We start from the raw sequence: 23,981 nt of genomic DNA on the forward strand, positions 1-23,981 counted from the left end.
CTCACAGTCTATCTCTCTGTGTTGTGTGTGTGTGTGTGTGTGTGTGTGTGTGTGTGTGTGTGTGTGTGTGTGTGTGTGTGTGTGTACACGCATCAGGAAGGGCCTCTGGTGCTATTTTAACAAAGTAGTGGATAAACTTCATGGGGTTGTTGATGCACCGGATGTTGTAGAGATTCTATCAACAAGAAAGGAGGCATGCACTATGATACTGACAACAACATAATTGTATTGATTATTAATACATTAGCATCTGAATACCAGTATTGTAAAGGCAATAACTAATGATGGCAAAAATTATGATAAAAACTGTAAGACGTAACATTTATATAGGGCCATATCAGTATATTATCACCAATATCATTGAGGTCAAAAAGGATATTAAAAGCCCAGTGCAGTAAATACGTAATTCTCCTGTGTTTTATATATATTTCAACATTATGAGGTTGGAATAACGCTGTGAAACTGTGAAAATGATGATAATCCCCTTTAGTGTAAAACAGTGGTTCCCAAACAAGGGTTTGCGAACCCATGTGGGGTTGCCTGATAGGAAAATGGGGTCGTGGGAGAATTTCCAAAATCCGGAAAAGAATGTAACATTATAGTAGACGATCTTATACAGAGTGACTTACATGAACAATTAGTGTTAAGTGCCTTGTTCAAGGGCCTAGTGGGCTCGGGGGTTACTGGGCGAACGCTCTTAACTGTTGGGCTACCTGCCACCCTGAAAATGCTGTCTTTGTCTCTCAAAATCATTATAATGTCGTTAACATAAAAAATCTAAATGAAAATTATTTCACTTTAAAAGTTCAAATTCAACCAGAGAGCCCCTTAGATCGTGGGAACGGCCGAACTTGACCGTTGTACATGAATCATTCCCACCGTGAATGTGTAAGCCTGCTATGCTATGTAACCCCATACTATTCCAGATACTTTGATATTACCAGCCACAATTAATATGTGAAAAAAAGTGTGGGGAGGCAGAGAAACTCACATCAATACCTTTGTCAGATAACACTGTGAAACGAAGAATTGAAAAAGCAAAAGAGCTGAGCGCCCAACTCGGGGGATATGCAGCAGGTAACTTCGATTGTAACCTAAATCGCGCACGCCTGTTGGCAAAACTATGTGGAGATATGGGATCAGAGCATGACAATGTTCTATTGCACACTGAGGCTTGGTGGTTATCGAGGGGGAGTGTTGGGGGGAAAAATAATTGAGAGAGAAACTGCTGTCAATCACAATGTCTGTGAAACAAACAAAAAAGACTTTGTTGACTTTCTGTATAACAAAATAAAATGTGTCTATGTAACAGACATATTTGGGAAACTGAACGAACTAAACGCAAACATGCAGGGGGAAATACACCAAAATTCTACGAAATACGTTAGACTATGTTCCTGGCTGTGTTGACATGCTGGTAAATCAAATCAAACCGCTGATCGAGCTGTCATGTGACCAAATGCTGCAGACAACACATTAATGGGCCACTGTGTCGGAGTTCTGGTTCCGGACTCAAAGGGATATTTTTTTTCTTTTTGACCATTTTAATTTAACTCAATCACAGTAAGGTACTTAATTGTTACCCAGAAATGATTTTACATTGAGATAAAACAAATTAAAAAAACGTCTGCATTGGACCTTTCATCGTCAAACAGGTTTATCCTTTGTCAGCTGTTTTATTGAGTAGTTCCGTCAATCTCCATGTCAACTGCAGGCTGACTGAAGCAGCGGATAGGACAGCGCGGACCCATTTCTGCTGTAATGAAGCAGCTTCCGGGTCACAGGACACCAGCACTAAACATGGCGGAGGAGCTGTTGGAAGTGGTGGAGAGACTTCAGTCTCGGCTCTCCGAAAACCTAGAGCCTCGCAAGGTAATAGTCGTAAGGCCCAGAATGAAATGGCAAGGCTGTAGCGGATGGCTTCGGCTCGCTAGAATGTTTTCAAATATTGTCGCGTGGCAGGTAGTTCCGCGAATGTCGCTAGCAACTGATTTTTCTAAGATCACGATGCGTAACTTAGCCAACTAACTGTGTTTCTTAACCATAGTTCATGTTAAGTTTAACCGAGTCCCCGAGCTACCTGGCAAGTCCGCAGAACTGTTCTTTATGCGTTGGAGCCAACGGACATTGCCACTTTCAAATGCTAATAATGTAGCCATCTAGCTAGTGTTCAAGAAACGACACCGATTGTATAAGCTCCACGATCGAGTGACAGCAACATCAGCACGGGCCTTGTTGGTAGATTGTTGCACTTCACTCATGGACCAGTCCACATTTGAAGGGCAACAACAATACATTTGGGTTGTGCTGCGTTATTGTGATGTCGGCAGTTTCTTGATTGTGTCTCATTGAACAACGCAATCCCTGCACACACTGCCGTGTCGGGGTGGATTTTTATCAGCTGATCGACTTTAGTAAACACAACCCCCTCTCCGGATATGCGTAACTAGCCTACCTCACAACCCCCATAGGCCACGACAACGGACACATCTTGATGAGCCATGACAGTGCGCAATTCGGGCACATTTGTCAATTTCTGACTCAAATGCATCCTCAAAGTACGACACAGTTTGTCATATATAGCCTACAAAGTCAACTACCAGTAGGCCTACACTTTTACACAAATAACGCTAGCGTACGCTTTCACACAGTATACCCATGTCATCAATGCTGTGATTTTGTAAATACTGTTATGTCGCTATGTTTCATTCATTCAATGCTCAGCAGCCTTGAATTAACCTGACCATTACCTTTAACCAGCTATGTCCTCCCTTTTGGCATACCTGAATTTTGTGCACTTTGCAGACTGTTCTGTTTTTCTCAGAATCAGGCTAGTTAGGTCAATCAGTACCAAGGATGTAGTGAGCACAGTGTAAATCTTCTTTATTTGCACTATTTAGCTCCTGAAGAACCTCAAAAGGCTGGGGGAGCTGCCTATGACTGTGGATATCCTTGTGGTAAGATTTTGAAATAATGCATGGTCCTGTGTTGCTGTTGGTAGAGCATGGTGCTTGCAACGCCAGATAGTGGGTTCTAATTTGTATATATTTTTTTAATAAATCAGTGCACGCTCACTACTGTAAGTTGCTCTGGATAAGAGCGTCTGCTAAATGACAAATGTAAAAGTGCTCATATCACGATTTTGATAGTATCTCTTTCTTTAGTCTCAAAGCCCCACATTGATTGCATTGCGCCCTAGTTCCTCAGTCACTGCAAAGTATTCTTTAGAAGAGGAAGCCAAATACAGTCTTTGGTTATGCAACCGGATGATGTGGCCCTGTGTAGCCAGTTTCCCTATAGGAGTTGATGTGCCTTTTAATATTGTCAAGCAACCTTCAGAGCATGCTCACTTCCTTTTACCATGGGCAATAATGCTAATGTGGCCTATTTTATGCGCAATACTAAGAGTGCTGGCCTGCTCACTTAACCATTAGAGCTCCTGAATATACAAACCACCCATGTTTCTCTCAATGACACTAGTGTCAAAACATAATGTTCTGATGAGGAGGACACCCTACTACTATCTGTGTCCCGCTTATATTTTGTTCTCTCCGGTGCAGGAAACTGGAGTAGGAAAAACTGTGAATTCGTTCCGGAAACATGATCTTGCTGGAGATCTTGCGAAGAGCCTTGTGGCCAAGTGGAAGAAACTGGTTCCCACCCCGTCGGCTGAAAGGTACATTATTACTGAGGGGATTTGGGGATTTCTTCTGATTCTTCTTCTTCATCATCGAGCGTATTTTCATCTGGATTCTACTGAAGTGTAGCTTTAATGTTTTTCTTCTTCCTCACAGACCCGGCAACGCGAAGGATGTACGGACACACGCGCACCCTCGCAGCTCTGAGGGAAAGGACGGGAGGCGCGAACGTGTCCGGGAACTATCCCCGGAGGAGCCGCCTCCTCATGTAGAGGAGGACGACGAAGAGGAGGAGGAGGAAAGAGGCTACCGCACAAACTACTCCCCCTCCCCCCCTCAGCACCACTACAGCCCCCCACAGGTTGGCCACGGTGGCCAACGAGGGGGGTACCAGTCGGAGGGCTACGAGAGCCCCACAGAGGAAGAGCCAGAGCCCGCGCCCAGCCCCCCTCGCAAAGAGGTCCGACACGCCAAACCGCAAAAAGAGCCAGGGAGGGAGCATCACGGTTCCCACGGCGACCGGAGTGAGGAGAGACGGCAACGTCACGCCCAGGCGAGCAGCCGTGGTGGCGAAGGGAAGAAGAGCAGCGTGGGAAAGGAACCGCAGCACAGTGGCAAGGCCTCCAAGCACAGTCGGCACTCCACGCAGCACGAGAGCAAGAAGGACAAGAGAGGGGGAAGTGAAGGTGAGTGTGCTGCCGAGTGAGTTTGCTGAGAGAAGTTCGCTGTGACTTCTGTGTCATTGTGACATTTACAGAGAGGCTGGTTCTCAAATGACATCCTATTCCATAGATGCCTCTTTCAATCTTTGACTCAGTATTGGTCTGTTAATAGATGGTTTTCCAATGGTGTATATTTATACATGTGGGATAATATGAACTTTACTGTATTGTGGATATGGTGACCCATGGTGTTTTTCATCAGAACTCTGTAACAGTACTGCTTTGGGTGATTAACATAGGCGATGATAGTAGTGATTGTTAGCATTTCCCCATTAATTTGACCCTTAAAGATGTGGGTTGTCTCACACACGTCTACCCCCCCAAATAAAAATATACATCCCATAACATCCTTCCCTGTTCCCCTTACACTTTAGGGAGGTCACGTGAGCCTAGGGACTCTCCTATATTAGCCCAGACACCTGAGGAGCAGGCAGAAGAGGCATTTGATACCCCCACCGTGTCGTTTGAATCCTTCCTCACATATGACGCCCCTACGCCCACTAAGAAGAAGAAGAAGCCCGGCAGCAGCAGTCGGCCCTCCTCCCACCACACACCTCGTCCTCCTGTCCAGCCTTCGCCTGCTGCCCCTTCCTCCTCCAAGGAGTCCAAGCCCAGCAAGGCAAACGGGAACCGCAGCAAGAGAGCTGATCCAGCCCAGACCCCAACGACCCCGGTGCCTGAGAAACGCAGGAGGGTAAGAACAGAGTTTCACTGAACTTTTCCTCACTCGATCATGCGTATGTTCAATTGGAGAATGTTATATTTGCTGTCAATGTTTTTTGGTGCTGGACAGTAAGTCCTTCTGATCGTGTATGTTTTTATTAACCTGTTGCCCTGACCCTGATTTTCCCATAGATGTTCTCAGCTTCTTGACTGAACGCTTCCTCTTTTACCCCAGGTGGTCGAGGTTGTGTCCACACTGCCTGATATCCCTCTGCCGGCCATCCAGCCTTACTACAGACCTCTGCCTTCCATTGATCTCACACCATTGTCCCCTCAGCGGCGCAAAGGTACTTAAAAAAAAAAGTTGGTTCCTCCTTCACACTGTGTGTGTACTTCCCAATATCCATAATACTGTACAACAGATTGCATTCCCAATACATTGATTAATTCTGTGTTATGATAGCGTGGATATTGGTAGTAGAATTTGTATATGTGTTGGTCTGGACTTAATTTGGGTAAATGTGTATTAAGATAGAGAGTAATACACACTATAGGCCTAAACCAGTTAGTTCTGATTGTCAGCAATTTGTCATGCTTAACTTTTCACCTCTTTCCGGCAGGTCCTGTGTCAAATGACGCCGAGGACGACACCGGCTTCACCGGGAGACGCTTTAACTCTAAAATGACTGTCTACTCTGGTTCAAAGACGTCTTATCTGCCCAAGATGATGAGTCTGTATGAGCAGTGCATCAGGGTGCTACAAAACAACATTGACTGTAAGTGTTGTCTCCTAGTGACACTGAATGCCAAGTTTTATTTCAGTGTCTTATCACATTATGTACATGTCCTATACCTAACATCTCCCAGAAGGCCAAGACAATTTACCTCATTTATAATGATCTATTGTTCAAACACACACTTAATTGTGTGGTTTCTTATGGCTGCTGGCCAACTTAGATCCACTTGTACACACTCTCAAAATCATTAAAACCTGAACATTACACTCCCACAAAACATTGACTGTTAGTGTCTTACTCCTCTAAGACTTTTTATATTTGTTTAAATCCAGGAAATGTGTTCCTGCCACAATATCATTGTTTATCTTAGAGGTGCTTGACACCCTGCCGATTGTGTTATTGTATGTTTGTCCAGCAATTGATGAGGTGGGAGGCGTGCCTTTTGAGATACTGGAACCAGTACTAGAGCGATGCACCCCAGAACAGCTTTACCGCATTGAGCAGTGCAATCAGGTAACAGACACACGTAGGAATGGTCAGTTGTGCCTTTAAAAGAACTTGGAAAATTCCTGCAAATAATGGCATGGCTTCTTATAGGCTAATTGACATAATTTGAGTCAATTGGAAGGGTGGCAGCATGTTGTGGGGTTGCTTTGCTACAGGAGGGACTGGTGCACTTCACAAAATAGGTAGGAATATTGAAGCAACATCTCAGGAAGTTAAAGCTTGGTCGCAAATGGGTCTTCCAAAGTTGTGGCAAAATGGCTTAAGGACAACAAAGTCAAGGTATTAGTGGCCATCAAAGCCCTGACCTAATCCTATAGAACATTTGTGGGCAGAACTGACAAACCTGACTCATTCATGAGGAATGGGCCAAAATTCACCCAACTTATTGTGGGAAGCTTGAAAAAGGCTACCCAAAACATTTGACCCTAGTTACACAATTTAAAAGGCAATGCTACCAAATACTAATTTGTAGCATTGCATGTAAACTTCTAACCCACTGGAATCTGAAATAAAATCAGGACTATTTGTTCTGACATTTCACATTCTTACAAAAAAATTGGTGATCCTAACTGACCTGAGACAGGGAACTTTTACTAGGATTAAATGTCAGGAAGTGTGAAAAACTGAGTTGATGTATTTGTCTAAGAAAAAATTAAAGCAGGAAGCACCAGTGACTCAGTCAATAAAACAGTGTACATACCAACCAGAAGCCATGGATTACAGGCATCATCTGAGCTAAAGTTAGAGCTGCCACTTTCAAGGAGCGGGAATATAACCCGGAATCTTATAAGAAATCCCGTAATGCCCTCTGATGAACCTTCAAACAGGCAAAGGGTCAATACAGGCCTAAGATCGAATCGTACTATACCGGCTCTGACGGATGTGGCAGGGCTTGCAAACCATTAGACTACAAAGAGCAGCACAGCGACGCGAGCCTACCAGACGAGCTAAACTAATTCTATGCTTGCTTCGAGGCAAATAACACTGAAACATGCAGGAGACCACCATCTGTTCCGGATGACTGTGTGATCACACTCTCCGCAGCCGATGTGAGTGAGACCTTTAAACAGGTCAACATTCACAAGGCCCTCGGGCCAGACAGATTACCAAGACGTGTACATGCGCTGACCAACTGGCAAGTGTCTTCACTGATATTTTCAACCTGTCCGAGTCTGTAATACCAACATGTTTTAAGCAGACCACCATAGTCCCTGTGCCCAAGAACACTGCGGTAACCTGCCTAAATGACTACCGACCTGTAGCGCAAGGAGATTAGTCCCCCGGATGTGCCGCACATTGAGATGGAATGCAACATCAAATGTGTCCGGGGCACGACCAAAAGAGGAGCGACCCCTAGGTACATCTGGGTCACCCAGAGCAAACTCTCCCCTGAGTTTTCCTTCCCTAACCAGCTCTAGCCGCTCTTGTTGCAGCTTGATTTTTAGCACGCTCCAAAACCTTTTTAAATTCCAATTCATTTTCATATTTTACACAATCATGCTCTAGCTGTAACAGAAGCAGGTTTCTGCTGTTCAAAAATAACACTACTAGGACTAACCGATGGCGTGGCCATTGTGACGTTACAGGGAGATGGAGTCCTCAGCAGAGGCTGCCCCAGTGGTAACTTCAAGAATACCACTCATCAGATTAACCTAATAGAATGACATTTATCACCAATTTCAACCTTGTAGTGTTCAGCAACCTTCAGCTGTTCTTTAGTACAGAATTCTAACAGTTCCTCTGATGAAAAGCGAATGAACTCATCTACATAAGACACCATAGTCACAAGAAGGAAATACAAATAATCTTGCTCTTCCCCTCTGCTGAACACACCAGACCACACAGAAATGACAATCATACTGGGCATCACGGAAGAGATGAGATATGGAGCTTCCCCAAAACCTACAGTAACTCAACGCTAATCTTCATGTGGATTTGCAGTGGGTAGTTAGGCACTGTAGCCCACTGGCAAGGAAATAAGCCACGCTGGCAGAGTCCCAAGCCACAGATGTGCCCCCGAGACAACTGCTCAGTCCAGACACAACACAATAAGCATGCCCAACATATTCCAAAGTGAAACATGTCGCTAAGCCTAACAGAGTTAAAAAGGCTAGTGCTCCGGGTAGCTTGGGTCACTACCCTCCCAAAATCTCCCACTGAGGTACACAGCCGATTGTACTCACCTCAGACCGATTAACCAACAGCGAGTAGAACAAGTCTCCAGCCTTGGCAGGGGCCAGGAAACTAACCAATGTACTTTCTCCAACGCAGCACACAAACTATCCACCGCAGTGGCAAGTTTACCAAACAAAAAGGCAACTAGTACTGGCCACCAAACATTACAACTCAAACAAGCTGTAACAAAAGATGCAAACAATGCCCCTACAGAGTTTAACATTAATTCCACATTTTCTCCCAAACAACACATACTAGCAAGCCAAACGACACTAGTATTAGTCCTTCGTAATACAATAAAGTGCTGTACGCCAAAATGTCTAGGAACCAACCTTATGATCCCGGACGAGCCCCCACTTGTCACAAACGGCTCAAAGTGCGTAACAAAACGTGAGACAACCTGGAGATAAGGAATAACAAAATATTTATTAACAAAAGTAAACTAAATATAATTAACAATGGTGTGAGTGGTTGCGTGCATAAATGTGATAATGATGGGTGTTGAAAGTTGCCAACGCAAACAACCAAAATCTGTGTCTGCATGGAGAGAGTCTCCTCAATGAATGAGGAACGAGGTGCATTTATGCTGGGACACACCCGAACCCAGGTGTGTCCCACTTCACTGACGACCCTCCCGGCTCCGCCCACTGACATCCTATTAAGGAAAACAAGAGCAAAGAGAGAGAATTCGGCAGACAGAGTGGGAGGGTCGTCACATAGGGTATGGGTAGATGGGTGAGGGGAAAAAATATATATTCAATCAATTTTGAATTTAGGCTCTAACACAACAAAATGTGGAATAATTCAAGGGATATGAATACTTTCTGAAGGCACTGTATTTCGTGTCAACACTCTTGTAAATTGTATTGTATTTTATAATTTTAACCCCAAATTTTCCTCTCAGTGTTTTATGGAGGACTCTGATGAGCTTTGGCAACGCCACTGCCAGCGTGACTTCAAGCGTGAGACGCCCCAGGAGTACGAATCATGGCGGGAGATGTACCTGCGGAAACACGACGAGCGGGAGGAGCGCCTGCGCAAGCTCACCCAAAACATCAGCTCGGCCCATGCCAACAAGCCCAAAGGTTTTCTATGTCCTATCTATGAACTGGATCCTACTATACAGTACTTATTACTAGGAGTTATTTCATCCATGAAAGTGTACTGAGGGTGTTTATTTTGAGTGAGCATATGTGCATAGGGAACTTCCGGCGCCGACAGAGATGGCCGCCTCGCTTCGCGTTCCTAGGAAACTATGCAGTTTTTTGTTTTTTTACGTGTTATTTCTTACACTAGTACCCCAGGTCATCTTACGTGTCATTACATACAGCCGAGAAGTTTTTACAAGCATTTCGCTACACTCGCATTAACATCTGCTAACCATGTGTATGTGACAAATAAAATTTGATTTGATATACAGTACCAGTCAAAGGTTTGGACACACCTACTCATTCCAGGGTTTATTTTATGTTTACTATTTTCTACATCAAAACTATTAAATAACACATATGGAGTCATGTAGTAACCAAAAAAGTGTTACACAAATCAAAATATATTTGAGATTTTTCAAAGTAGCCACCCTTTTCCTCTGACAGCTTTGTACACTTGGCATTCCCTCAACCAGCTTCATGAGGTAGTCACATGGAATGCATTTCAATTAACAGGTGTGCCTTGTTAATTTGTGGAATTTCTTTCCTTTTTAATGGGTTTGAGCCTATCAGTAGGGGTGGAATACAGAAGATAGCCCTAATTGGTAAAAGGCCAAGTCCATATTATGGCAAGAACAGCTCAAATAAGCAAAGAGAAACAACAGTCCATCATTACTTTAAGACATGAAGGTCAGTCAATCCAGAAAGTTTCTTCAGGTGCAGTCGCAAAAACCATCAAGCGCTATGATGAAACTGGCTTTCATGAGGACTGCCACAGGAAAGGAAGACCCAGAGTTACCTCTGCTACAGAGGATAAGTTCATTAGAGTTATCTGCCTCAGAAATTGTAGCCCAAATAAATGCTTTTTGATCAAAATATATTTTGATTTGTTGTTTGGTTACTACATGATTCCATATGTGTTATTTCATAGTTTTGATGTCTTAGATATTATTCCTTAACTGGTACTGTGTGTGTGTGTGTGTGTGTGTGTGTGTGTGTGTGTTTGTTTTCCTCGCAGGTCGACAGGTTAAAATGGCATTCGTGAACTCGGTCGCAAAACCTCCACGTGATGTCCGCCGGCGACAGGAGAAGTTTGGCACCACAAGCACCTCCACTGCCAGCTCCACCGCAGCTGCTGCTCCGATCAAGTATGTGGACACTATTGTGCATACCACTATCAAACACTGCATAGTACTGCATGCACTTCCGTGTTTATTTTTTCCTACTTACATTTCCTTATCTGAAGATATGATTGGCTGAATGGTAACTTTGTATGCTAACATGTAATTCAGACTCTTAAACTTATTCTCAAAGGTTCACTAGATCATATTTTCATCAACAAGTTTACCGTTATGATTTTCACCCCAATTTTTATCTTGTCTCATCTCTGCAACTCCCCAACTGGGTCGGGAGGCGAAGGTCGAGTCATGCGTCCTCAGAAACATGACCCACCAAACCGTGCTTCTTAACACCCGCCCGCTTAACCCGGAAGCCAGCTGCACCAATGTGTCGGAGGAAACACAGTTCAACTGACAACCGAGGTCAGCCTGTAGGCGCTCGGCCTGCCACAAGGAGTCGCTAGATCGCGATGAGCCAAGTAAAGCCCCCCCCCGCCACACCCTCGCCTAACGACGCTGGGCCAATTGTCTGCCGCCCTATGGGACTCCCGATCATGGCCGGTTGTGATACAGCCCGGGATTGAACCCGGGTCTGTAGTGACGCCTCTGCACTGCAGTGCCTTAGACCGCTGTGCCACTCGGGAGGCCGACCGTTATGATTCTATGTGAATTGTTGCAACGTCATCTTGGGAAGTTATAAAGGTTATCAAGTTCACACAGGGATTACGATTCCTTACATTTATAAAATATAATATAATGCTTAAACTCCCCCTGACATTTTCTGGCTGTTCTGAACTTGCAGGAGGACACACAGCTTCAGGGATGCCAGAGTAGCCAGAGGACTATATGTTAAACAGGAAAAGCAAGAGACTAAAGCGAAAGATTTCCCAGTGTTCAATCTGGTGTCAGGGTGAGGATGGAGAGGCTGAAAGAGAAGAGCACATACAAACATTCCAGAATTCCTTTAATCTCTCCACCACCATCAAACATTCTGATATGCTGGCACTTACATTTTCATATACACAGAAATGCTTGGCTGAATGCTAACTTAAGATAATATGCACTTCAGCATATTTGTATCCAAAATGTGATGGAAAATATGTCCTGTTTTGAAGAATGAATGAGTAGTCATAAGATATCATAAAGTTTCAACACACTGGAGGATGAAATGGAATAGAGGCGGACATTCTGACGTTTTCTGGCCGTTCCCGAACATGCAGGGAGATGGCAAGCTTCAGAGACATTGAGAAAGCTTGACAGGAAAAGAAAGCGAGACAGTTGTTCAATCTGACGACAGGTTGAGGATATAGCAGCTAGACTACATGAGTAAAGAAGAGCAAATAGAAACTTTCTTGAAATGTTGATTTTGAGAACTATTAAGTGTAGATGATGCTTATAATGCCCCCCAGGCTTGAAAACATACTATTATGAAACTATACTGTTTTGTATATTCCTGTACACTGATTGGATCGTCCTTCCTGTTTTTTTTTGTGTTTTTTTTTTCAGAATAAGGCCAGCCATGTCTTATAGCTCTCACTTGGCTGAGCCCAGCCTCTCCTCCTCTCACGACAGTCCCCCTGAGACCTCTCGCTCCTCAGGCCCCAGCGGTGGGGGTTGCCCCAGCGCAAGAGACAACAAGCCACAGGTCAAAAGTGAGTATCGTGTGTGTGTGAGAAAATGGGTGCAGAAATGTACGCTAACGTTCAAACGTTTGGGGTCACTTAGAAATGTCCTTGTTTTTGAAAGAAAAGCACAGTTTTTGTCCATTTTAAAATAACAACATTTATCAGAAATACAGTGTAGACATTTGTTAATGTTGTAGATGACTACTTCCTTCACAGAACAGCAAAAACTGTGGAAAGAGGAGTGGGAGGCCCTGGTGCACTACTGAGCAAGAGGACAAGTACATTAGAGTGTCTAGTTTGAGAAACAGACGCCTCACAAGTCCTCAACTGGCAGCTTCATTAAATAGTACCCGCAAAACACCCGTCTCAACAGTGAAGAGGTGACTCTGGGATGCTGGCCTTCTAGGCCAAGTTCTTCTGTCCAGTGTCTGTGTTATTTTGCTCATCTTAATCTTTTCTTTTTATTGGCCAGTCTGAGATAATGCTTTTTCTTTGCAACTCTGCCTAGAAGGCCAGCATCCCGGAGTCGCCTCTTCACTGTTGCTGTTGAGACTGGTGTTTTGTGGGTGCTGTTTAATGAAGCTGCCAGTTGAGGACTTGTGAGCTGTCTGTTTCTCAAACTAGACAGACAAATGTACTTGTCCTCTTGCTCAGTGGTGCACCGGGGCCTCCCACTCCTATTTCTATTCTGGTTAGAGGCAGTTTGCGCTGTTCTGTGAAGGGAGTAGTACACAGCGTTGTATGAGATCTTCAGTTTCTTGGCAATTTCTCACATGGAATAGCCTTAATTTCCCAGAACAAGAATAGACTGACGAGTTTCAGAAGAAAGTTATTTGTTTCTGGACATTTTGAGCCTGTAATCCAACCCACAAATGATGCTTCAGATACTCAACTAGTCTAAAGAAGGCCAGTTTTATTGCTTCTTTAATCAGAACAACCGTTTTCAGCTATGCTAACATAATTGCAAAATGGTTTTCTAATGATCAATTAGCCTTTTAAAATTATAAATTTGGATTAGCTAACACAACGTGCCATTGGAACACAGGAGTGATGGTTGATGATAATGGGCCTCTGTATGCTTATGTAGATATTCCATTAAAAACCTGCCGTTTCCAGCTACAGTAGTCATTTACAACATTAACAATGTCTACACTGTATTTCTGATCAATTTGAAGTTATTTTAATGGACAAAAATTGTGCTTTTCTTTCAAAAACTATTGGACCCAACATTCATGTAAAAAATAAATAATATATATATATATATTTTCTGTTTTAAAACATTTTGACTTTAATCTGTGTTGAGGACATGTCTGCGTGGCTAACTTTTCTGCTGTTACAATGTCACGTCTGTTTGTCTTGCAGAAATCGCCCCCATGATGGCTAAAACTATCAAAGCTTTCAAGAACAGATTCTCCCGCCGATAGAGTTGGAGAGAGGTGAATGTATGGAGTTATTGAGAGGAAGAGAGATTGTAGGAGCTAAGTGAGCTAAGCTCTTTTTTTATTTTTTATTCAATGAATTATGGAAGATCTACAAACCCCGACCAGACATGTGTACACACACAGACACACACACACATTTATTCCATTATTTTAGCATTTCTTAAATACACACACAATTATGTCCTATTTTTTTTAACTGTTCCCAGTTTGACCCTGGCAAACACACACTTGTACACACACAGACAAAATAACATTTCAAAGGTGAAACTAGTCATTTGTTACAAGTTCATACAAGCAGTATCACACTACAGAGGGACTCTGACAGACAGAACTATTCTTTATTATGGTACTCATAAGTTAAGACATCAAACTACATAGTGCTGTTACAGTCAGTCATGTTTTTTTTAAATACAATTGAGTAGACCTCCTTTTACTCCAGTGTATTCCCACTTTCTTTTCCTACTGTGTTCAGTGTTGAACCACATGTGCATCCCTACTTTTATCTGGTTCACTGTGATGAGTGAGGAATGAAGTGACTGCGGGAAGAGGAAAACACAAAAAGGGAGAGAGTAAAGAGCAAGTGATAGGACCCTGCAGCTTCACTCGTATGTATTTATTTTAAACTCTGGGACCCCGGGGTCACCCTGAACCCAGACCCAAATGGAAGTGGATGAAATGGTAATTTTAATAGATTTTAATAAATGTTATATGGACATTTTTAATAAAATTGACTTTTTGCCCTCATATGTTAATGGTCTATTTTCTTCAGTCTGTGTTGATGTTGAAAAACACAGCTCAAATCTAGCAATGGAACCAAGCAATAGTGCACTGAATAAATTGTTGTAATAGGGTATATTCTGTATGCCCCACACTGAGAACAGAGAATGTCATTGTTCAGCTTTATATTGTATCACTGTAATAATGACTACTGAAAGAAATGTGCAATGGATGTTGGGTGCAAAACAAATGGGAGTAGCTTTCCACTAGACACTGATCTAAGCTCAGTTATTGATTTTACATGTGTGTGCTTGGGTTGCCACTACTTTGTATACTCACAAAGTCATAAACCCTGCCCATTTTTACAATTTATCTTTAAATTTAGATTTTAAACTGAACTTTAACCACACTGCCAACCTTATGCCTAACCCTGACCTTAAATCAAGACCAAAAAGCTCATTTCTGTAGCTAATTTTGACTTTGTGGCTGTGCAATCTGACTGTGCATAAAGCAATTATGTATACAAACCCTGGTTTGCAGATGCTATGTATTGGCTATTGAGAGGCTTTGAAGCCAAGCCAGTAGGAGCAGTTCTCCACAGGAATTAATGGAATTCTACAGTATTTCAATTAAATGTTTTGTTGTAGTGGGGACAGTAACATTAGTGATCTCTAAAAGTTATGCTTTTTAAAGAATTTTATATTTTTTTATGTTTACTCACCTAGTATAATTTAAAGTATGCATTAAGGCACGTGTCAAACTCCATGGAGGGCCAAGTGTCTGACGATTTTCGCAGCTTCCTTGTACTTGATTGAGGGAGTAGGAACTCTCCTCACCTGGTTGTCTAAGTCTTAATTCGACACAAACTGACGGGAAATAACGAAAACCAGCATACACTTGGCCCTCCATGGAATGAGTTTGAAACCCCTGCCTTAAGGTGTCTAATAGAATAAACGTCGCAAAAAGGAATGTAGATTGACATTAATAAATGCATTTCAATAGCTTCCAAACTATGTTTTACAATGTTGGGGTAGTGCCAAAATGGAGGCACAGTGGCTTCAACACGGCGTCCCCAATCAATTAGTAATTCTAGTGTATATATAAATGATTTATAACTCATTGGTCAAAAATCTAGTGAAACCTGTGCTTGTTCATTGGTGTTGGCCAGGCCAATCAGAGAGCACTTTGGCGTTGTGCGTAGGTACGTCCATCTTGATTGGCTATTAACGTAAGTGTCATTTTAAAATGTTTCCTCTCCTGAATGTTGTGGAAAAGTAAAACATTTTGTTATTCAATTATTTTATGATCAATTTTCATATGTACTTAAAATAGTAGGTACCCTTTTATTTAAATTATTATTTGTTGTTTTATTTCTCAGAATAGTTCCTGATTACACTAAAGATGGTTTTTAGTCTCTTACTACAAGAACCCTTGGTTTGGTCTTGAACATAATTTCCAGTTGAGTTATGGAATAAGCTATTTTCACTTTAAATTGACTTAAATGGTGCAGATCTCGGTTCCTTATCGTTTACGTTCACTGCTCCTACGTCTTTGACTCATCCTACTACAGTTTATACTTTTATGTAATCTTTGTTGTTTTGTCTTTGTCTATATTATCTCTTAATGCTAGGGGGTTACGAAACAATGTGAAGTGCAAGGCCTTATTTTTATTTGCTAAACAATTTCAAACAGATTTTTGCTTTTTTCAAGTCAGTCAATTTTGACTGACGCCAACTTCTGGAGGTCACAGTGGGGCAACGATATTTGGCTCTCCCATGGATCTGAACGCTCTGCTGGTGTCACTACAATGAAAAATACCTTTGGTGGTAATATTCTACACTCGGAATGTGACCCCTTTGGTCACTTTATTGTCTTGTGATCAGTTACAATGACATTACGCTCATTACTGTAAACTTCTACGGGTACAACACCAAACATGAGAATGATGAGTTGCTTGAATCTATAGAGAAACATATACTTCATTGGTTATCTAAATTTCCCAATTCGTTATTATTGATAGGAGGGGACTTTAACATTACAATAGATAATTCAACTGATAGATGGCCCCCAGGTAGGCCAACCAATCAGAATTTGGGTTTAATACTTTTTATGGAAAAGTTTGATCTTACTGATGTATGGAGAGAGAGGTTTCCGGCCGAAAGATCATTCACTTGGAGTAACAAAACAGGTTCCAGACAATCCAGAATAGATTTTTGGCTTATATCCAAATGTATTGATAGTGAGTGTGTTACTACAAATATTTGTACTACTCCCCTCACAGACCATAAGGCTATTTACATTGATATCAACATATTTACCCCTGATACGAACCTTGGTAGAGCATCCTACTGGAAGCTAAATAGCTCATTATTAAATAATGATATAGTTACATTTGAGGTTAAAGATCTGCTCTCACACTTTTGGGAAAGGACTTGTGAAGAAAAATCTTATTGCAAGAACTGGGAGCTCTTTAAATTTGAGGTGTCCAAATATCTTAGAAAATATGGTAGTAATCTTGCTAAGACCAGAAGAGCTGAGGAGGAAAAGGTGATCATTAAGATAACTTCCCTTTCTCAGAGGTCCCCAGCCGACCTCTTGGGGGAGGAGAAGATGGAACTAATTGAGTTACAAAATAAACTGGATAATGTATATAAATTAAAAGCAGAAGGAGCCTTTATTAGATCTAGGAAAAAATGGATTGAGGAGGGAGAACAGAATTCATCCTATTTCTTTAGACTTGAGAAATTTTACTCTAAAAATAACACTATCCATAAATTAAACATTGATGGTGTTATTACAGATGACCAAAAATGAATTGCTAAATACTGCAGCTATTTTTACAGAAAATGGTATAGCTCTACGTACTGTCAGGAATCTACAGATATGTTTTTTAACTCACTGAATAATGTTCACTCTATCAGTGATATAGAATCTAAACAGTGTGATGAACCCATCAAAGTTGAAGAGATTATAGAGTCTATCAAACATCTAAAGAACAATAAATCACCAGGTGTTGATGGAATTACATCAGAATTTTACAGATTATTTTCTGAACAAGTAGCTCCCTTCCTATTTGAAGTCTTTTTAGAGAGTATTAAAAACAATGTTTTCCCTCCTACAATGAGTCAGGGGTTAATAACACTGATACCTAAACCTAAAAAAGAAGTGCTGCTCATCGATAACTGGCGTCCAATTTGTCTTCTTAATAATGACTATAAGATATTAGCCTCACTACTTGCAGAAATAATTAAAGAAGTCCTGGATGCAATCATTGATAAAACACAGTCTGGCTTCATGAGGAACAGACATATTTCTAACAATGTCAGACTAGTATTAGATGTACTTGACTACTCAGACCTAATAACTGAGGATAGCTTCATATTATTTTTAGATTTTTATAAAGCATTTGACACAGTAGAGCATCAGTTTCTCTTCCACTCCCTTGAGAGACTTGGCTTTGGGGATTTTTTCTGTAAGGCTATTAAGACTCTCTATGCAAATGGTAACAGCTCTATCAAATTGAAATATGGCACCTCACCTAGATTTGAGTTAAAGAGAGGAATTAGGCAAGGTTGTCCTATCTCTCCGTACCTGTTTTTATTAATCACCCAACGTCTTGCAAATTCTTTAAATAATAGTCCTGTACAAGGTATTTCCATAGCTGGTAAAGAAATTATTATAAGCCAGCTGGCTGACGATACTACACTTTTTCTGAAGGACGCTAACCAAATTCTCATATCGATCAATGTGATACAATCCTTTTCCAAAGCGTCTGGTCTATATCTTAACATTAATAAATGTGAACTCATAGCTGTCAAAGATTGTGTGACACCTTCATATTATGGTATTCCAGTATAAGAAGAACTTACATATTTAGGCATAACCATTACAAAGGATCAGATGTCTAGAGGCTTACTAAATTTTAACCCTCTTATTAAAAAACCCCAGAAGAAACTAAATCAATGGCTACAGAGGGACTTATCTTTAAAAGGTAGAGTCCTAATAACCAAGGATGAAGATATCTCTAGACTAACATATGGTGCTCTATCTTTATATCTTGACCGTTAAATAAGCAAGGAGATAGACCAGATGCTTTTCAACTTTCTTTGGAGAAACCGTACCCATTACATTAGGAAAACTGTTGTAATGAACACTTATGAGAATGGTGGACTGAATTTTCTGGACTTTACTACTTTAAATAATACTTTTAAGATCAATTGGATAAAACAATTCCGAAGAAGACCCACTTCTATCTGGAATTTTATTCCTCATCATGTCTTCTCTACTTTTGGTGGCCTTAACTTCATGTTGTTTTGCAATTATAATATTGACAAAGTTCCAGTGAAACTTTCTGCTTTTCATCGGCAGGTTTTCTTGTCATGGTCCTTAATTTATAAACACAATTTTTCTCCACACAGATATTATATATGGAATAATCGGGATATATTGTATAAAAATACCTCTCTGTTTTTAGAATATTGGTTCCGAAATAATATCCTATTGGTGAGCCAACTGGTAAATGCAGAGGGTCTTTTACTCAGTTATAAAGAATTCTTATCACTTTACAAGGTCCCTGTAACACCTAAAGATTTTGCAATTGTTTTAGATGCCATTCCCTCAGGTGTTGCTATGTTATTCAGGAACATGTCAAGCCCTGACCCTCAGAGCCTACCTTCTGTTGACCCTGTTGACTCATCAGTAGGAAAGATTTGTTTCTCTTTTGGTCCATTCAACAACAGAGCGATACGATCCTTGTTTCAGCAGGATGTTGTATCTATACCTTCTGGCATGCCTTATTGGAATGGATTTATTGATAATATCTGTTGGAAAAAGTTTGGATGTTGCCACACACATACCTACTTGTTAACAAAATTAAGGAAGTTTCCTTTAAAATTATTCATAAATATTATCCTGCCAACCAATATATGAAGAAGTTTAAGGAAAACATCAACTCAAATTGCTCCTTTTGTAATGACCACCCAGAAACAGTTGTGCATCTTTTTTGGCATTGTATGCATGTAAGAAAACTGTGGCAAGACGTCAGTAGATTTATAATTGAACACATTTATGATGATTTTACACTATTGTGGAGAATTGTACTGTTTGGATTCTTTACATACAATAGAAATAAGCGGAATAATTTTTATGTAATTAATTTCATTATTCTTTTGGCCAAATTTCATATACACAAATGTAAATTTACAAACAGAAAACCACATTTTCGTACCCTACAAAAAGAAATGTAACTGTATTTTAAGACAGTTAAATGCTCTACTAACAAAAAAGCTGTTAGAATTGTAAGTATATGCATGTCCCTTAAGGTCCTTGTGTAATTGTAATGTGATATTGTACCCCCTAGCCCCGCCCCTAGCCCCGCCCCCAGCCCCACCCACCCCTAGCTCTATTGTCTATTGTTTGTAATCTATGTATGCTTGTGTTCCCTCATGTGCTTTATGTATTGATTTGTTATTAATAAAAAATAATAATTTTTAAAAATTCAAAAAATAAAATAAAAAAATGTTGTGGAAAAGTGAAACCAGTCAAGTCAGTCTGTAACAAATAACTTAGCTAGTTAGACAGCCCGTATCATCACTAGCTAGGACTTACATTTCCCTAAAGTGCGATATATAGTTAGTACCCGCGATGTCTGGTCACGGCTGCTGTGAAGACGAGCACGAGCCAGCCGAACGGGGCCTGGAGTATGCACTTTAACAGCGCATTGACATCGAGAAACTGCAGTGCCTCAACGAAGCAAGAGAAGGCGATGGGAAACTCGTACTTAAACCATGGGATCAACGGACAGACAGGGAGAAGGTAATGTTATCGACTCATTGAACGTATAGTAAGTACATCATCTTAAATGAACCATTTTGGTGTAGAATCAATGAATCACCCACTAAAATTACGTGGCTCTGCGTTAAATCAAACATTGAAAAAATGAACACCCATGTTTACTCATTTTGTACACTGAACGAAATATGTACACAGGTGGTGGAATATTTTAGTGTCAATGAGCCTTTCCTTAAAGCTGATCTGGACCTCTTCCATTGATGAAGTCAAATGTCCTCTTCTTCCATTGAAGGCCAATTTCTTATAACCTTTCTAATGTGATGAAGGGTCACTCACTCACTGTTGGTTAACTTTATCATAACTGTTATGTGATACTAATGAATTAATTATTTTTTATTTATTTTTTATTTCACCAGGTAAGCTAGTTGAGAACAAGTTCTCATTTGCAACTGCAACCTGGCCAAAATAAAGCATAGCAGTTCGACACATACAACAACACAGAGTTACACATGGAATGAACAAAACATACAGTCAATAATACAGTATCAAAAAAGCCTATATACAGTGAGTGTACATAAGGAAGTTAAGGCAATAAATAGGCCATGGTGGCGAAGTAATTACAATATGGCAATTAAACACTGGAATGGTAGATGTGCAAAAGATGGATGTGCAAGTAGAGATACTGTGGTGCAAAAGGAGCAAAATAAATAAATACAGTATGGGAATGAGGTACATAGATGGGCTGTATACAGATTTGCTATGAACAGGTGCAGTGATCTGTGAGCTGCTCTGACAGCTGGTTCTTAAAGCTAGTGAGGGAGATGGGAATCTCCAGCTTCAGTGATTTTTGAAGTTCGTTCCAGTCAGTGGCAGCAGAGAACTGGAAGGAAAGGCGACCAAAGGAGGAATTGGCTTTGGGGCTGACCAGTGAGATATTCCTGCTGGAGCGTGTGCTACGGGTGCTGCTATGGTGACCAGCGAGCTGAGATAGGGCGGGGCTTTACCTAGCAGAGACTTGTAGATAACCTGTAGCCAGTGGGTTTGGCGACGAGTATGAAGCGAGGGCCAGCCAACGAGAGTGTACAGGTCGCAGTGGTGGGTAGTATATGAGGCTTTGAGAAAACGGATGGCACTGTGATAGACTACATTCAGTTTGCTGAGTAGAGTGTTGGAGGCTATTTTATAGATGACATCGCCGAAGTCAAGAATCGGTATGATGGTCAGTTTTACGAGGGTATGTTTGGCAGCATAAGTGAAGGAAGCTTTGTTGCGAAATAGGAAGCCGATTCTAGATTTAATTTTTGATTGGAGATGCTTAATGTGAGTCTGGAAGGAGAGTTTACAGTCTAGCCAGACACCTAGGTATTTGTAGTTATCCATGTATTCTAAGTCAGAACCGTCCAGAGTAGTGATGCTGGATGGGCGGGCAGGTGCGGGCAATGATTGGTTGAATGGCATGCATTTAGTTTTATTTGCATTTAAGAGCAGTTGGAATTATCTTGAATTAATTATCTTGAAACGGTCTCCATCTTCTGCAGTTTGTTGAGAGTGATGCTGATGAAGAGCTCCTGTTCAACATCCCGTAAGACCCCCCTTCAACCCCCTTTTCACCCTTTCTTATTCTGTCATTTTAACTTTAAACTTGTTTCATCATATTATGTTTATGCGTTATCTTTCACAAATCATATTTTTCTCAGGTTCACCGGAAGGGTCAAGCTGAAAGGGATCGTCATCGCCGGTGAAGACGGTGAATCGCATCCTGCTGAAATGAGACTGTGAGTGAGTACTGTTTCACCTTGAGCCAGTGTAGCATGTATCAACTCTTTGAGATTTGATGGTTATTACTCACAACAAGTCAACAGGTGTGTATTAATATGTGCAAATGGGATTACAACGGGAAATGTTTTACAACAAGTTTCTATTGGACATATTCCGGTAGGTCCCTCCCCATTTAATTCTGTTTGCTTCTGTTTGCTTTCGTTTGGTTCATAGTGAATACACCCCCAGCTCTGAGACCGCTGTGCAAACTGAAAGAGCAAGTATTGTAGTTAGCTTATTGCTCCGTGAGTGACATTTGACTCATTCTTCACACCGTGAGATCAAGACGGCTAGTGACAAATTAGATAGCTTCTGCTACATCGGCATGGAACTGCATTTTATGTATTGTCAGCGTGTGTGGTTTTGATAACTATGTGTTGTTGTTGCATTGTCCCTGTAGATACAAGAACATACCCCACATGTCCTTTGACACATGCAGAGAACCTGAGTAAGTCTTCCGTCTCAATAGAGATCCACTGGCTCAGCTGGAATACCTAACTAGGTAAGAGCAACAGAAGTGCGCAAACACACTAAAAGTAGTATTGTTTTCCAAGAAAACAATGGGGTTTATGGTCATTGCTCACCCATAGACTATTTCTGAGACAAAATAGCAAAACCATTATGCCTAAGTACCCACCAAATCTAAAACACACCAAACGAATCAATCCTAAATTGACATTCTTTCCAGAATTGCCCGTTTTTCCAACGTTAATCACTTGTCAGTTCACATATCACGGAACTTTGGGACAGAGTACACATGGGTCTACTACATTGGGCTGAGAGGGGAGTACTCCCAGGTGAGAACAAATATGAGACCAACGTTCAGTAAATGATCTTATACAGCTCAGACAGTGTATGCCTCAGCTGAGTTTATTTTTCTTATTGCTCTAAGGATTTCCAGAATTGTTTCACTTATGTATCAGGCTTTACTCTGACTTATATGTTGTCCATTTTTTTTTAAATGGCAAAACACCTCACCTCTGTCTCATCTGTTTTCTTCCTCCCAGGCTCATAGGCATGAACTGACCATCTGCAACTACGAGGTGTCGGCTAACCCCGCAGACCATAAAGTCGACAGCATCATCCCACAAACAAATGTCATCTCCTGAGAGAAAGGAGGGATGGGATAGTTGCATTGACAGAGATGGGTCAAAAGGAAGTGTGATGGATACTTAGGCCTGGTGGGTGAACTTTCTCATTGGAGGTCAGGTATGCCTAATACTGAATATAAGTGTCTAATCTGGATTTTCTCAGTTACACTTATTGTACCACCGAGTGGAGCCGGAAAGAAGTACGTTTTCGTTTGGTAAATTAATACATTTAATGTCAGTTGCTGGTAACCCTGTGATAAAGCATCACGGTGCTTTTATCTAAAACTATATCTGGTCGCTGTCTGCCACCTAGTGGTTTGTTGTAATATGACAACTTGTCTCAGCAAAATTGGAATGACTCAAGTCCCCTGCAGTGGGAGCTCACTCACATTATTTCAGCCAAGCTCTGAATGGCATGGCAATAATGTGACTATGTAGACATTTTGACACAACCAAAGTAGATCAGCATAAGGTTTTCATTTGATTAGACTCATATACACACACTTACTTTAGGGGTGAGTTGCTTACTATACCACACAGCTTTCTTTGACATCCACCAAACACAAAAGCTATTTAACTCATGATTTCATTGCATTATTAATGTGGTGTCACATTGCGGTCTATGACCGCCAGTGGATGAATGTGATGGCTTGGTGCGACATATTGGAGTTGGGAATTTGCTGTATGCGTAGGCTGAGAAATAGAAAATGTCTTCGGCTGTTGTGTGTAATGTAATTATTTGAAGAATAAAGATGCGTTACATAATATATTTTTTAATTTGTATAGAATT

The 23,981-nt window shown here is 41.1% G+C and overlaps 1 protein-coding gene and 1 pseudogene across 1 annotated transcript; both read left to right on the plus strand.

The window, feature by feature from the left end:
- Window positions 1-1,716: 1,716 nt before the first annotated feature.
- LOC112229900 (elongin-A) lies at window positions 1,717-14,519 on the plus strand. Its single transcript, XM_024396030.2, has 12 exons — window positions 1,717-1,872; window positions 2,901-2,957; window positions 3,561-3,676; window positions 3,795-4,324; window positions 4,735-5,054; window positions 5,259-5,370; window positions 5,644-5,799; window positions 6,176-6,273; window positions 9,347-9,527; window positions 10,609-10,738; window positions 12,215-12,360; window positions 13,696-14,519. The coding sequence occupies exons 1-12, from the start codon at window positions 1,762-1,764 to the stop codon at window positions 13,755-13,757; spliced, it is 2,019 nt and encodes a 672-aa protein (XP_024251798.1). The 5' UTR covers window positions 1,717-1,761; the 3' UTR covers window positions 13,758-14,519.
- Window positions 14,520-20,048: 5,529 nt separating this feature from the next.
- Window positions 20,049-23,958, plus strand: LOC112229290 (annotated as a pseudogene).
- Window positions 23,959-23,981: the final 23 nt, after the last annotated feature.

Source organism: Oncorhynchus tshawytscha, linkage group LG31 (assembly GCF_018296145.1).
Source record: "Oncorhynchus tshawytscha isolate Ot180627B linkage group LG31, Otsh_v2.0, whole genome shotgun sequence".
Lineage (NCBI taxonomy): Eukaryota > Metazoa > Chordata > Actinopteri > Salmoniformes > Salmonidae > Oncorhynchus > Oncorhynchus tshawytscha.

Excerpts from the sequence above, each read along its gene's own strand:
- LOC112229900 (XM_024396030.2), top strand. The coding sequence starts at position 1,762 with ATGAAGCAGCTTCCGGGTCACAGGACACCAGCACTAAACATGGCGGAG. Across the intron at positions 2,958-3,560 it reads TGACTGTGGATATCCTTGTG|GAAACTGGAGTAGGAAAAAC; the intron begins GTAAGATTTTGA and ends TCTCCGGTGCAG. Across the intron at positions 6,274-9,346 it reads GCATTGAGCAGTGCAATCAG|TGTTTTATGGAGGACTCTGA; the intron begins GTAACAGACACA and ends TTTTCCTCTCAG.